The sequence below is a fragment of the Brassica oleracea genome, chromosome C3 (assembly GCF_000695525.1).
Source record: "Brassica oleracea var. oleracea cultivar TO1000 chromosome C3, BOL, whole genome shotgun sequence".
NCBI classification, from domain to species: Eukaryota; Viridiplantae; Streptophyta; class Magnoliopsida; order Brassicales; family Brassicaceae; genus Brassica; species Brassica oleracea.
Genome location: NC_027750.1, coordinates 19,605,083 through 19,621,892, shown reverse-complemented (window position 1 = coordinate 19,621,892; position 16,810 = coordinate 19,605,083). Strand labels below are relative to the sequence as shown.

The 16,810-nt window shown below is 35.8% G+C and overlaps 2 protein-coding genes across 2 annotated transcripts; one reads left to right on the top strand and one right to left on the bottom strand.

Annotated features, from left to right (window-relative positions):
- The first annotated feature begins 3,129 nt into the window (after positions 1–3,129).
- LOC106332075 (peroxidase C2) lies at positions 3,130–6,859 on the top strand. Its single transcript, XM_013770539.1, has 4 exons — positions 3,130–3,409; positions 5,667–5,858; positions 6,000–6,168; positions 6,305–6,859. The coding sequence occupies exons 1-4, from the start codon at positions 3,182–3,184 to the stop codon at positions 6,772–6,774; spliced, it is 1,059 nt and encodes a 352-aa protein (XP_013625993.1). The 5' UTR covers positions 3,130–3,181; the 3' UTR covers positions 6,775–6,859.
- A 7,025-nt stretch (positions 6,860–13,884) lies between these two features.
- Positions 13,885–15,899, bottom strand: LOC106335481. The gene has a single exon (XM_013774012.1). It carries the CDS (start codon positions 15,756–15,758, stop codon positions 14,085–14,087), a length of 1,674 nt encoding a protein of 557 aa, XP_013629466.1. The 5' UTR covers positions 15,759–15,899; the 3' UTR covers positions 13,885–14,084.
- Positions 15,900–16,810: the final 911 nt, after the last annotated feature.

The following is a 16,810-nucleotide window of genomic DNA, read 5'->3' as shown; positions in this document are numbered from 1 at the left end:
TATCATGGTTTTTACCGGTTTTTACTATGATATATGTTCTATATAGAGTATATATTATATGCTTAGAGTCGTTTTAGAGTCTTGTCAGGTTCATGTACGTTTTGGGCATCTTTGAAGATTCTGAAGCTATTAGAGATGCAGAGCTGCGCAGATGCGTCTGAAGTTTAGAGAAATAAATTAAAACTCCTTCAAAGATTGATCTTGAACTCCTACTGTTTCTTATTATTTAATCTATTATGGTCATGATTTGTGTTATTCCTTCCATGTCTGAGTAGTTTCATTGTTAGATTTAGGGATTTAATGAGCTTGATGTCAAACTGATAATAATTATTGCTAGGGTTATTCATAGAATTCAACACCAGAATTGTTTATCATGCTAGTTTCTAGAATAGCTAACTAGAATCTAGAATCTAGAATCATAGGATTGTTGCGAGACACGAGAGTGCAATCAATACTTGAACCTAATCCTTCTGAACTAGATATCCATTCGCAGCGAGAGTTGGTTTAGGGTTCTAGTTGAAAATATCCGAATCCATTTTATTGCTTGTTTGATTCAGAGTTGGTATTTTGATTTGAGTTAGGCATCTGATAGTTTATTGCATCGAGAGTTGGATAACTTATTATTTGCATCCGAGTTCTGAAATTAAACCTTAAAAATCCTTGGCACCATTGATTGTGGTTTTGAATTCATTGTCTGATAAATCCCTGAATCTAGCGTTTTCCCATGATACTTTACAAACAAATTTAATTTATGTTGTTTACTGCATTACAATATTTACTACCTTGCCTAATTTGATAATCATAAGTCTATTGCGTGAAACATTGAGTCTCTGTAGATTTGATCTTCAAGTACTACACTGAACCTCTTATTTTAGAGAGTAGATTGAAGGTTAATTTATTTGAGCATATCACTTAACTTTCCTGTCAATGATCCGAATTGTTTTCCTTCTACAGTGAGATTCTAACTTAAATCGAATGGTGCTTTTAAAACCAGAGTATCTCAATCACTTAGGGACTTCCTTACCAATGATACATGGAACAAGTTATGGAACTAGGCCATCAATGAAGGAAGTTCCAGCTTATAGGCAACATGCCCAGTCCTTTTTGGGGATCTTAAGCGGTCCCCTTTATCTTGGACAGAGCTTTGCGTTCTTTGATGCTCGATCCTTGCCTTTGTAACAGATGGATTTTAGATATGTTAATCTCCAACTTCATAAAGATTCTTTCAAAACTTATGATGTTGGAATCATTCTTGTGAAACAACTATGTCCCCATGAGTTAAACAGGCTAATTTTGATGGCAATCACGAATGATTGTAGAAAATGACTGATGACTTTACTTCTAATATGTGAGGAAGGTGGAAAAGCCTCTTACTCAAATATTTGATTAAGAATTCGTTAATATTTTTATACCATCAAGTTTGAGGTTAATCTTAGAAAATAACATTTGCCATCAAATTATACACACTAATAGCAAAAACAATTATAGGAGATGCAAGTTGAATTGCAAGAAGTAAATCTTAAAAAAGCGACTCAAACGTTTTGTAATAATTTTTAACTTATAATATAAGAATAAATTACTGTTAGAATAATAGAAAGGTACAGTTGTTTTAGTTAAATGATTAAAAGTAGGGATGATTTTTATATTACATCTTTTTATTAAATAATATAATAAAGGGCGAATATCATACTATTAGCACGTGGATTCTAAGTTCATTGGGCAGCCCCTAGTTCACTTATTACCTAAACGATATGCCTAAGATAACGAATAAGAATTCTCTCGTGGAAAAAGCAAAACGAATTTAATAAAATGGAAGGAAAGAAGAAAGTACATTCATCATTTTTTATAAGTAACATCTATTATATTACTCAAACTAAAAATGACATGGATAACCAAACTCGAATAAAACAATTAATAAAACAGAGTTTTCTATAAAAAGACGGTTCTTCGTTATAAGCTTAAATAACAGAACCAGTATAGTATTTCAAACTAGATAACCAAAACATGGCCAGATTCGTATTCACAAGACAAGTTGTCACCAATTAACCTGGTGAATTGTAACATCCCGAACTGTGATATATGGAAAAGCTTAAGAGGATTGATTTGGATACCTATGTCACCAAAGTTGATTTACCTTTTCTGTCACACATCCATTTAGAACTCTAGAGTTAAGCGTGCTTGGGCTGTAGTAGTAAAATGATGGATGACCTATCGGGAAGTGAATCGTGATACCGTGCAAGTGAGGCCAAAGCACGGAAAAAAGTCATGTGGTGATTACAAGGTCAGTAAACAAGACTTTTGAATCTTGGAAAAATTAACACACCGCTCGTCAGACGGAATGGAACCCAAGATCCTAGTGAGCGGGCGTGGGTGGCCCATTAGTCGTGGACGCTCGGGGCGTTACAAGTGGTATAAGAGCTGGTTAGCCATCTCGTTTCTGATCTGAGAGGTGTCTTGAGACCTGTCGTGGGGCGCAACGAAGACGTTGCATTCTTTGGAAGGGGTGAATTGTAACATCCCGAGTTGTGATATATGGAAAGGTTTAAGAGGACTGATTTGGCTACCTATGTCACTAAAGTTGACTTACTTTTTCCGACACACGTCCGTTTCGAACTTCAAAGTTAAGTGTGCTTGGGCTGGAGTAGTAAAATGATGGATGATTTATCGGAAAGTAATTTGCCATACCATGCAAGTGAGGCAAACGCACGGGAAAATGTCATTGCAGAGTCAGTAAACAAGACTTTCAGGTCTTCGGAAAATTGACGCACCGCCCGTTAAACGTGATAGGGCCCACGGGCCGAGTGAGCGTGTGTGGGTGGCCCATTAACCGTGGACGGTCGGGACGTTACAAATTATTCGACAAATGTCACTATATTTCTTCAAACGAATGTGGTTGGTAGGTTGTATTAGAGTAAATATTAGAGAGAAAATTTTATCGTTTAATATATTTCTACTCACATGGAAAAAGTGGTTACACTCTACATTACCCAAAGTTTTTTATGCTAAAGTTTTACGGTCACATCCAATGTATGTTCTCTTTATATACACCACTTGCATAATTTACATATATCAGGAAAAGCCTCCAAGCTAGACCATTTTTTCCTATAAAAGGATTCGTTATCATGAACTTCATTCACACAACTCAAACCTAACCAAATAATAGTCGTCGAGACCAAATAAAATGCATTCCTCTTCATCCTACGATTTGACAACCCCGTTTAAACTGGGAGTTTTTTTTCTTTTTCTTCACCTAACATTGTCTCATGCTCAACTAAGCCCTTCCTTTTATGACAAAACATGTCCACAAGTAGTTGACATTGTAACCAATACCATTGTGAATGCACTAAGATCAGATCCTCGCATCGCAGCAAGCATCCTTCGCCTTCACTTCCACGACTGCTTTGTTAATGTAAGATACAATCAGATTTAACATAATAATCACGTATACGATCAAATAACTTTTTCAGCTCACGTAAAATAACTGTTTAATTACTTTCATTGTAAGCGGCTATCTTATTATAGCTAAAGTAGTAGTACCAGTAACAATGAACAAAAAACAGTATTAGTCTATATTTCTGTTGAATGGATATATAATCTTTTATTCACAATGATTATAATACATTTGATAACTACTTAATGGTTTTATTACTTTCATTGTAAGCGGCTATCTTTTTATAGCTAAAGTAGTAGTACTAGTAACAATGAACAAAAAACAGTATTAGGGGAGTCTATATTTCTGTTGAATGGATATATAATCTTTTATTCAATGATTATAATACATCTGATAACTACTTAATGGTGTTATTGTTTTTTAATATTTCCTATAGACTTTTTATAAAAGTAAACCGTTTTATCCTTTTAAATGTAATTAAAATAAATAAAATATTTGGATAAACGGTTCCTTCGTTAAAGCATATTCAAAGATGCATGATTAGTTTTGTTTCTTTTGTTAAAATAAAAAATGATTAGTTAATAACTAATTGTTTTTTCCGCAATGCGGGCATAATCTTTTTACGAATATTTATTAGTTTATGTTTTATTAATTCAAAAATTGATATGATTAGATATTATTTATGTTGTCAAAAAGTTTAAATCAAATATTAAATTATTTATCTACGACAAAGTTTTCATCAATATATATATATTTATTATTCTATTGAAATTTTAAAATTCTCACACATTAGAAATTTTCTTTATACAAATAGTTTTTAACTGATTAGTATATAACTACAAATTGTTTCATATCTTATTTTTTTAACTTTATAACTAAAATATTATTTCTGGATAACAACACAATATGTATAAGAATTATCCTTTTTAAAAGAATGTTTTTATTTTTGAAAACTTTAGGATATTAGTTCATAATCAATTATCTAATATAACATATAAATTTAATATTATTGATGTAAAATTAGTTTTAGTTATATAATAAGTTATATATAAAGTTTTATTAAGGGTAATAACGACATTAACTTGTCTAACTTTTCACGTGAGGGCTGGAATCAGAGAAAAAAATACTTCGTAAAAAATAAACCATTTTATCCTTTTAAATATAATTAAAATAAATTAAATATTTGGATAAATGATTCCTTCGTTAAAGCATATTCAAAGATGTATGATTAGTTTTCTTTCTTTTGTTAAAATCAAAGATGACTAGTTAATAACAATGTGTTTTGCCCGCAATGCGGGTACAATCTTTTTATGAATACTTATTAGTTTATGTTTTATTAATTCAAAAACTGATATGATTAGTTATTGTTTATGTTGTCAAAAAACTTAAATCAAATATTAAATTATTTATGTACGACAAAGTTTTCATCAATATATATATATATATATATATATATTTATTTATTTATTATTCTATTGAAATTTTAAAGTACTCACATAATAGAATTTTTTTAGAAATTTTCTTTATACAAATAGTTTTTGACTGATTAATATTTAACTACGAATTGTTTCATATCTTAAATTTTTAACTTTATAATTAAAATAGTATTTCTGGATAACAACACAATATGTATAAGAATTATCCTTTTTTAAAGAATGTTTTTATTTTTGACAATTTTATGATATTAGTTCATAATCAATTATCTAATATAACATATAAATTTAATATTATTGATATAAAGTTCGTTTTAGTTATATAATAAGTTATATATAAAAATTTATTAAGGGTAACAACGTCATTAATTTGTCTAATTTTTAACATGAGAATTTGAATCGGAAAAAATATTCGCAAATAATAAGATAAATAGATAGATAAATAAATAGATCGATTAGGAAGCTCAAAATAAAAAAGTCACATATATACTCTCTAACAACCACAAACAATTGTATTTTCTACCATAATTCATCGGGTCGAGAGAAGTTAGTTATAGACTCTGAGAAACTCTCTATTTATATATGAATATTTTTGTCTACCATAACGCCTAGAAACATCGAACACCCAGGTAATGCTTACTATACTTCAATGATCCATGTTTAGAGTATGAAGTATATTATTTACGTATGAAAAATATCAGTAATAAAAAGCATAAAAATATACGTTTCAAGTTGTTGAATAAGTTAACAGTGATAGCGCGGTACAGTTTACGGATGCTAAGATGTTGTGATTTAACCATGAATGTGGCGCTTGACTAAATGTGACTTAAACATTGCAAAAGGGATGTGATGCATCGATATTGTTAGACAACACAACATCGTTTAGGACGGAAAAAGATGCGTTTGGGAACGCAAATTCAGCTCGTGGGTTCGATGTGATCGATAGAATGAAGGCTGCCGTGGAGAAAGCATGTCCTAAAACCGTTTCATGTGCTGATTTGCTCACTATCGCGGCTCAACAGTCTGTCACTTTGGTATGCATATTTTTACAACACAGCTCTAATATACATAATTCTTGTTGTCATTAAGAGCGGTTTCTAGACCACTTTTTACTTAGAAGATAACTAATACTAAGATCAAACATAATTGTTTACTTTATATTAAACATATAATAGGCAGGAGGTCCCTCATGGAAGGTTGCAAGTGGAAGAAGAGATAGTTTAAGAGGGTTTATGGATCTTGCTAATACAAACCTTCCAGCTCCATTCTTTAATCTTAAACAACTAAAGGATAGCTTCAAAACCGTTGGACTCGACCGTCCTTCTGATCTGGTAGCTCTCTCTGGTACGTACTCAGTACTCGCTACAAATTTCAAAAATAACAAAAGTTGCACTCATTAATAACTCCATGTTTTTTTATTTTGAACAAATAATAACTCCATGTTTATTTATTTATTCTTTTGATACTTTTCTTTGGCTAGGTGGTCACACTTTTGGGAAAAACCAATGTCGGTTCATAATGGACCGGCTATACAACTTCAGTGGTTCCGGTTCACCTGATCCAACCCTTGATAAATCATACCTCAGTACGCTCAGAAAACAGTGTCCTCGCAATGGAAACCAAAGTATACTGGTGGATTTCGATTTACGTACTCCGACACTCTTTGATAACAAATACTATGTGAATCTTAAAGAAAACAAGGGTCTTATCCAGAGCGACCAAGAGTTGTTCTCTAGCCCTGATGCTTCAGACACTATCCCCTTAGTCCGAGCATATTCTGATGGTCAAGATAAATTTTTCAATGCGTTCGTGGACGCAATGACAAGGATGGGAAACCTTTCACCTTCAACAGGGAAACAAGGAGAAATTAGACTGAATTGTAGGGTGGTGAATTCCAAACCCAAGATCATGGATATGGTCGATGATAATGACTTTGTCAGCTCTATTTGAGGAAACTATGTATTTCTCTCTATTAATAAATTCTAAATGTTACCGAGATGTAATGTTTTAGATAAATAAATGTTAACTTTAAATATCGCTTAAGTGGGATCGCCTCATTTTCCTTTCAAATAGTTGTTGTGGGTGAAGATAGTCCCAAAAGCAAGTCCAATTAAAGTAACGACATTATTTAGACGATCCACAAACTCACTCTGATCATCTCCGTCTTAATTCCTTTAGAAAACTAAGATGTTGCATGTTGGGGTAAAAGTCCTTCCTATCAATATCAACGGCTAGAACTACTACATCATAGCCAAATGTGTCGTCAAGAGGACCGAGACAAAAAAGTCGATACAATTTACCTGCATATGTCGTGCAAACTTAGTGATGATACGCAAAAGTTGTACGAACATCTTTAACATAACTTTCCCAAAAAACTTAACATCACAGATTTGTGCGAACATGAGTTATCCGATAAAGGTTTCATATAACTAAACAAATCAAAGATTTAACAAAACAGTCTTACTATCGAAAATGTTTGACATAAAGACTTTCGTAAAATAACTAAATAGTATTTTACGAAATAGTCTGGGAGAACAATATCAAACAGTATTTTACACTCGACAATGTGTTACGAATTTTTTTTCATAAAATAAAATTGAGCAGATTTTACGAAATAACTTCCATAAAACTAACTCGAAAATGAAATAATTTATGATAAAACAAAACTCAACAGTTTTATGAAATAATTTATGATAAAGTTTGACATTTTACGAAACAGCCTTCATAAAATAGAACTAAACAGTTTTTATGAAATAACTTTCTTAAAATTATGCAAAAACTCAAAGTTATATGGAAGCTTCCACAAGCCTCTGCTCCTCGCCATCTCTATCTCTTGCTTCCCTTCTTCTCTTCTTTTTCCTTCTCTTTCTCCTCACCATCTTACTCTCTCTATCCCCCCCCCCTTTTTGTCCTCGCCAACTCTCTCTCTACAAACCTCGTCGCGAACTCTCTCTCTTTACATATCACCTTGTCACTTCCTTTTATGTCTTCGCTCCTTCACTCGTCTGAGATTTTTGTCAAGCGATTTCTGTTACCGTATTTGGAAATTTTAGGTTCTAAGAGCATGATTATCGCGGAACCCAAAATGGGTTTCTGCATCAAATAAGGGTGTGGGTTCCAAAGTTCCCAGTTACGGATCGCTTTTGGACAGTTTGTTACACTATTTTGCGGGTTCCACGACACGTGGCGGTCTGCAATTGGTTCCGTTTTAATTTTTTTTTTTTTAAATCAGATAAAACCAAAAAAAAAAAATTAGAAACCCTCACCCATGCTTTAACCGGTAACCATTAAAGAAATACGTAGAATAAGAAGTAAATGAATGAAAGGGAAAAGAATAAGAGAAAAATCTATTCATCTCCTAATTTGATAATGAATAATTGTAGTTTTTTATTCTTTAAATATTAAGAAATATCAAAGAATCATAGGTAATAAATATTAATGTAAATGGTGTAAATTGTAAAAAATAATAAAAAACTCATTATTTTCACTCATTCTCGTGGTCACCATTTAAAACTTTAATCCACACAGCCAAACTTTGAGTCCATAAAGGCTAGTCATAAGCGCCAAATGAGTTTTTGACGAAACAAAATGATCAAAAGATTCTTAAACCAATAATATAACATTTCATTTAAAAAAAGGGAGAATTGCCAAGTGTGACTCAAAACTTGGAGTCAAACCCAAAACAATACCCCAACTTGGGTCAAAGACAAAAGTAACCTAAAAGACTATTGAAATTACAACTATCCCCTTGTGACCAAACAAAAAAACGGAATTTTTTTTACGTTTCTACCCCTCGCAAGTCGTCTGTTTAGACGACTTGAAAATAAGTCGTCCAGACGACTTAACTGAAAGTCGTCTGGACAGTTAGTCTTAAACATAATTTAAAAATTTTGTAAAAAATATTTTGATAAGTGAAAAATGGGAATTATGTAATTAACATATGTCTTAGGAGGTATAAATTAAGATATAACAAATTTCAATTGTTTTCAGCATAGATGAGTGAAAGTAGTGAGTCATGATATTCTTTAGTTTATGTTTCATCAACATATGTTGTAGTATTGTATGTGTTCTTAGGGTTAGATTTTGGAAAGCACTAAAACCATTTTTGAAAATTTTTAAAATTACTTATGCGTGTTCATTTCTGTGTATAGTAAACACTATTTAAGTATAATTTGATTTTATAACGTGGTTAGTTAGTTAATCTAGTCATTTTAGTTTAGGGGTTCATTTTAGGGTCTAGGACGACTTAATATTTTGTCGTCTGAAAACAGACGACTAAATATTAAGTCGTCTGTTGTACATTATCAGCCAGAATAAGTCGTCTAAACCGGACCAAACCTTAAAGTTTACCAATGTAATTTTAAAGCTAACCGGATTATTTACCCAATATATAAGGTGATTTTTATTTTTTTGTTTCATTTTTCGCGAAATTCAGAAACCCTAACAGTTCTCCCTCTCAAAGGCGATTTCGAATTCCCACGATTTCCGAACAAACCATCGTTCTCAACATCGGCTATCTATCTCACTTCATTCTCACCGTTGTCGCCGCAGCTTCTTCTAACCCTAGCCGCGCCGATTCCTCTAAACCCTAGCGCCGCCGATTCCTCTAAACCCTAGCGCCGCCGATTCCTCTAAACCCTAGCGCCGCCGATTCCTCTAAACCCTAGCGCCGCCGATTCCTCTAAACCCTAGCGCCGCCGATTCCTCTAAACCCTAGCGCCGCCGATTCCTCTAAACCCTAGCGCCGCCGATTCCTCTAAACCCTAGCGCCGCCGATTCCTCTAAACCCTAGCGCCGCCGATTCCTCTAAACCCTAGCGCCGCCGATTCCTCTAAACCCTAGCGCCGCCGCTTCCACTATATCCGAACAAACCGTCGCCCTCGCCACCGTGGTCACCAACGTTCTAAACACTAGCGCCGCCGCTTCTTCTAAACCCTAGCGCCGCCGCTTCTTCTCTGTAAACCTTAGCGCCGTTTCTCTGTAAACCCTAACGCCGCTAAGTCATCAATCTCGAGGAAAAGATGAACATAAAACGTTGTCTCTATCAATTTACTCATTCTCACCGTTTCACGTTTATTTTTTCAGATCTATAACCGCAATGACGAGTACTCCAACTCCTTCTGCGACTGGAAGACTTGTAAGTAATTTAAGTCGTCTACTAAGTCGTCTGGACTTATATTGTTGTCTTTGATTATTTTGCAGACAAAAAGGATGGATATTCCAGAACTCCCCCGTAGGTTATACACATCAGGGGAAGAACCAGAAGCCCACAATAGCATTTCGTATCATACGGATAACAGCAAGTTGCATACTGCTCTTAGGAAAGCTCTTACTGATGACGAATTTGAAGAGCTCAAGGAGTCGAGTTTGGGAGTTTTCATCAAGTTCAAGGAGCAGGGATTTGGTTGGGCTTCAAGGCTGGTTCACTACATGCTCAGTTTCAAGCTGGACATTAAGAAGAAGTATGAGATGTGGTCTCTCGTTGGTCCAGAACCTTTGAGGTTTTCACTGTTAGAGTTTGAAAACCTCACTGGTCTAAACTGCGAGTACATCGAGGACCTTGAGACACCAAAATGTGACGTTACCCCAGAGATGGTTTCTTTCTGGGGGATGCTGGGAGTTCATCTGGAAGCTGGGCCAACTACTGATCAGATAATAGCAGCACTGAAGAGATGCGGGGATTGGTCCAGGGAAGATCGCAAGCGGCTCGCGTACCTCTCCATCTTCACTGGATTCATTGAAGGGAGAAAGTTTTCAACCGCTACACGATCTACTCTGGCAAGGCTAGTGATGGATTTAGAACGGTTTGAGAATTATCCATGGGGGAGAGTCGCGTTTAAGGTGCTGATGGACTCTTTGTGGAACAAAGAAATTGCTGGCTGTTACACCGTGGATGGGTTTATACAAGTTCTTCAGGTCTAGACGTACACAGCTATGCCGGAATTGGGTGCTAGTATTGGTGGTCCCAGAGCAGACAGTCCGTCTCCACCGATACTGGCTTACGAGGGCAGCAGAGGCCGCAGATCAATGAAAGCTGCTATCTTGAGTCAGGTATTTACTTCAATCCAAAAGACTGCGCAGACGACTTATTATAAGTCGTCTGGAAAGTCTTCCATCTGGACGACTTATTAGACGACTTATAATAAGGCGTCTGGAAAGTCTTCCCAGCTGGACGACTTATCGGACGACTTAATTAAGTCGTCTGGAAAGTCTTCCATCTGGACGACTTATTAGACGACTTATAATAAGGCGTCTGGAAAGTCTTCCCAGCTGGACGACTTATCGGACGACTTAATTAAGTCGTCTGGAAAGTCTTCCATCTGGACGACTTATTAGACGACTTATAATAAGGCGTCTGGAAAGTCTTCCCAGCTGGACGACTTATCGGACGACTTAATTAAGTCGTCTGGAAAGTCTTCCATCTGGACGACTTATTAGACGACTTATAATAAGGCGTCTGGAAAGTCTTCCCAGCTGGACGACTTATCGGACGACTTAATTAAGTCGTCTGGAAAGTCTTCCATCTGGACGACTTATTAGACGACTTATAATAAGGCGTCTGGAAAGTCTTCCCAGCTGGACGACTTATCGGACGACTTAATTAAGTCGTCTGGAAAGTCTTCCATCTGGACGACTTATTAGACGACTTATAATAAGGCGTCTGGAAAGTCTTCCCAGCTGGACGACTTATCGGACGACTTAATTAAGTCGTCTGGAAAGTCTTCCATCTGGACGACTTATTAGACGACTTATAATAAGGCGTCTGGAAAGTCTTCCCAGCTGGACGACTTATCGGACGACTTAATTAAGTCGTCTGGAAAGTCTTCCATCTGGACGACTTATTAGACGACTTATAATAAGGCGTCTGGAAAGTCTTCCCAGCTGGACGACTTATCGGACGACTTAATTAAGTCGTCTGGAAAGTCTTCCATCTGGACGACTTATTAGACGACTTATAATAAGGCGTCTGGAAAGTCTTCCCAGCTGGACGACTTATCGGACGACTTAATTAAGTCGTCTGGAAAGTCTTCCATCTGGACGACTTATTAGACGACTTATAATAAGGCGTCTGGAAAGTCTTCCCAGCTGGACGACTTATCGGACGACTTAATTAAGTCGTCTGGAAAGTCTTCCATCTGGACGACTTATTAGACGACTTATAATAAGGCGTCTGGAAAGTCTTCCCAGCTGGACGACTTATCGGACGACTTAATTAAGTCGTCTGGAAAGTCTTCCATCTGGACGACTTATTAGACGACTTATAATAAGGCGTCTGGAAAGTCTTCCCAGCTGGACGACTTATCGGACGACTTAATTAAGTCGTCTGGAAAGTCTTCCATCTGGACGACTTATTAGACGACTTATAATAAGGCGTCTGGAAAGTCTTCCCAGCTGGACGACTTATCGGACGACTTAATTAAGTCGTCTGGAAAGTCTTCCATCTGGACGACTTATTAGACGACTTATAATAAGGCGTCTGGAAAGTCTTCCCAGCTGGACGACTTATCGGACGACTTAATTAAGTCGTCTGGAAAGTCTTCCATCTGGACGACTTATTAGACGACTTATAATAAGGCGTCTGGAAAGTCTTCCCAGCTGGACGACTTATCGGACGACTTAATTAAGTCGTCTGGAAAGTCTTCCATCTGGACGACTTATTAGACGACTTATAATAAGGCGTCTGGAAAGTCTTCCCAGCTGGACGACTTATCGGACGACTTAATTAAGTCGTCTGGAAAGTCTTCCATCTGGACGACTTATTAGACGACTTATAATAAGGCGTCTGGAAAGTCTTCCCAGCTGGACGACTTATCGGACGACTTAATTAAGTCGTCTGGAAAGTCTTCCATCTGGACGACTTATTAGACGACTTATAATAAGGCGTCTGGAAAGTCTTCCCAGCTGGACGACTTATCGGACGACTTAATTAAGTCGTCTGGAAAGTCTTCCATCTGGACGACTTATTAGACGACTTATAATAAGGCGTCTGGAAAGTCTTCCCAGCTGGACGACTAAAAAAAAAAAACAAAATGTTAATGGCATTTTCGTAGATAAAATGCAGGTGTGGGGTTAAAATCTCAAAAAAAAAAAAAGTCAAAAGAAAATGTTAGTTTTCTGTTTGACTTCAAGTTTTGAGTTACTTTTGCAAAAAGCCCTTAAAAAAAAGATAAACTTTTGTGATCAAATTGCTCTGATTGACTAAGGAAGCAATGTAGTATTACATAAAATATACATAACATTCTAGCCACTGGGTTGTTATGGACAGTTATAATTCTTTTCTAGGATATAGGTTTCAATTTCCCTTCAAACTATGTTGGAAGAGAAATACCATAGAATATCACTAAAAAAGTTTTTGTAACAAATATAGATTTTAAGGATTAAAATGACCAAAATGTTTCATTAAAGAGATAAATATACATTTATACCCCTAGAGTTAACTAATCAAAATCTTAAGGTTTAGAGTTAAGGGCATGATTATTGGGGGGTCCTTGCTCTTGGGTCCTTAATACAAATATATGTGTATTAAGGATCCAAGAGCAAGGACCCCCAATAATCATGACCTAAGGGGTGGGTGGAGATTTGAGATTGAAGTTTAAAATTTTATAAAATAAAAAATAAATATTAAAATTTTGAAAATAAAAATTTTAAAAATAGTTTCAAAAAGTATTTTCGAATTACAAAAATAAAATTTGAAAAAAAAAAAAAAAAGAATTTCGAAAAAGAAAGCTTCAGAAAAAAAAATTATAAAAAAGTTCTAATTTGAAAACATATAATCTAAAACTATAATTGTTTTTTATATATATCTAAGGTATTAAGGTCTTTTTACCTATTAAATGAAACATTTTAGTCATTTTCTTCTTCATGATCTATTTTTATGATCAAAACTTGAAAATTGTCTATTTAGAAGAATTGTCCATGTTAAAATTCCTAATCCTGATATATTCACAACTCTGTGACAAAAACAGAAAAGAATAATACATACTGTGCAAACGTCGTCTTCCCGTAGCTTTTTATACGCTGCTTTCAGAAGCTAGACATGTGTATCAAAATTTCAAGAAATTGTCGCTGAAGTTGCAGATTTAAGAAATTTGTATAACCAAATGTAAACGTTACATACACTCGCCCCCACCAATAACATCAATTGCTAGAAGAACACAAGGCAACAACAACAAAAGCATATAACTGGTTTGGATACAAAAAACAAAACAAATATAAAAATGAAATGGCAGAGAAACATATCACAACCTGATTGTTCAACTTCAGCATGTATTGATCCCATCTTTGCAATCCATGGTAAGGTTATTGAACGTCTCAACACGTGTCTTCCCCCTAATAAACACCTCTGTATCAACAGCCACTCTCATGTACCCATCAAACTCAACTGGTTTCCCATTGTTCAATAGACTCGTCTCATTGTACCACTCACTGTTATTCCCCCACAAGTAGCTATAATCATCAAGCAAGTGAACCTTGTACTGAGATCTCAACTTATCAAAGTAATTATAAAACGGTTCATTAGTCGCGACGTACAAGTTCCTCCATGGTTGAACCAATCCTCTAAGCTTATTCAAAATCGCATCAGGCCATGTATCTTCATCCAAATGCGGCCATAGCTTCTTGTCCATGGCTTTCTCGCCTCTAACAACATGAACCGCATCAAAGTCCCAATCCATCTTCCCACTAATCTCAGAGACAATGTTCATCAGCCTCTTTGATTTCCACAGCGTCTGCCACGGTCTTTCAACATACTTTGAAGCTTCGCCTTCGCACACTCTATACCAATAGTTTTCAGGCTCAGGTGCATCAAACTGTCTCCATATAATCGTGCTCTTATCTTTACTTAGCTGCAGAGGCGACACTTTATGCGTCTTAACTTTCCTAACCGCAACTTTCCGCTTATGCGACCGGTTCCATTTCTTCCAATCTCTTACGAACTCACCTTCCTCAACAATAGAAGCAGATTCTTTAAGATGCTCAAAATCAAAGTAGTACCGAAAGTCCTTACCTTCCTCATCAACCCCCTTTGAGCTATAACTCGAAGACAAACACAAACTCAAATCCATAACAAAAGTCCTGTTCAAGTACATAGCCTCTCCTAACCCACACAAGAAACTCCACATATACTGATTCATACCCTTGCAATAATCACCACCTCTTGAGTAATACAGATACTTCCCTCTCCTGAAATTCGTCTGAGAGCCAAGAGTCGGTATCGTATCATTGATCTCCGGATCACGGCCGGCGCCACGGGGAGCCTTCGGACCACCGCCGCCGCCTCCTCTTGGCTTGATCCTAAACCTACGAGCATTAACACCAGAGTGCCAACCACTAGTGTGAAACACTTCGTAAGTACAATTCTCACCGAAGGCAAACTTAAACCTCCTGAAATCTCTGTATCTCCTCCAAGACTTCTCCTTTTTGTTCCTAAATCTCCAAGAAACATCGCACTCGTCGGGTTTCGAACCGTTGACGGGAGTTTCATACTCTAAGAAGACAATCGATTTGAAAACTCTCAGATTGAATCTCTGAACAGCGACGAGCACTCTCGGATCTGAGCAGTTCACGACTTTCAGATCGTCGCAATCCACAGAGGAAGAGTTCACCGTCATGTTCCCGATCTTCTCCTCCGATAGCTCGATCGTCGCCTCCGTGACGGGTCCCGTGGAGTTCGCCGGAGGTGAAATCGGAGAGGAAGCGATGTCTTCGCCGGTGTTGAGCATCGAGCCGTCGATTTTGAAAGTTGCGTTTTCGTTGGCCGTGAGGAGTTTGGTAAGCGCAGGAGCTGATTCGAGCCATGGATCTGGTGGTTGGTAGGTGACGGCGATTACGGTGAAGATGAGGACGGTGAAGACGAAGACGGAGAAGCAGACATTGCTGATTAGCTTGATTAGGTTCTGGGCGATGGGTTCGGTGGTCAGATCTGATTCCTTCATGGGGGTTCTCAGCGGAGAAGAATCCAATAGATTTATGGGAGAAGAGAGTAGATCTGATGCGAAATCAAAGAGAAGGGTTCGGTTTTGGGAGTAAGAAGAATGGACTCTAGTCTTCTCCTTTCTTCCAAACTTTCTTTTTTTTCCGATCTATATTATTAAAAGGGACCCATTAAAAAATATCTCTAAATTTTCTAACTTATTTGGACTTCCCATGCCAGATAATTAAATTAAACTACATATTTTAATGCTTGTTTTTTCCAGTTAAATTAATAAATTTTCTTTAATAAAATTTAAATTTAATGTCATTAAATAAATCTACATATTTTAATGCTTGTCTTTTCCACTTAAATTAATAAGTTTTCCTTAATGAAATTTAAACTTAATTAAATGAACCTATAAATACATCATATTTAACGTAAATTATTACAGACGAGTACGGCCCAATAATGAACTTGAATTTTATTTTTACGAAAACGTGAATCACTTGACTTATGTAATATTTAAAATATATTAACTACAATATAACAAATGCATATAACCTACCTATACTTTAGTTTGAAATGATCATGCTCAAGTTTTATATAGTCAACTTACATCATGCATCGATCGATGTACAATAGTCAAACCACCTATAGTTTTCGTTTTTTTTATAGGATGTATCAATCAACCAATCATCCCACTGATTTTCTAAGCTTTATAAAAAAACAAATCAATAAATACAAACTCAAAATCCAATATATTCTATTAATCAAAACATAATATCTTCAAAGACGTATCTTTAATGTACCTATTAAATATAGAAACTGTAACCATAATTACACTAATTATAAGAATAGATTTGATTCCAACCAATTGATCTATTACTTCGGTAATTGATTTGCTTGCAGAAGAGGAAACAATAAATTTAAAATTTATAAGAATATAAAGATATAGAGATTCCAACCAATTGCCTATATTTGCGTATGATTTCCGCATAATAAGCTTCAAATTGAACATTGAAAAAGATAGAGAGATTTTTTTTAATCTTTTACCGACACAAACTTAAACAAAAC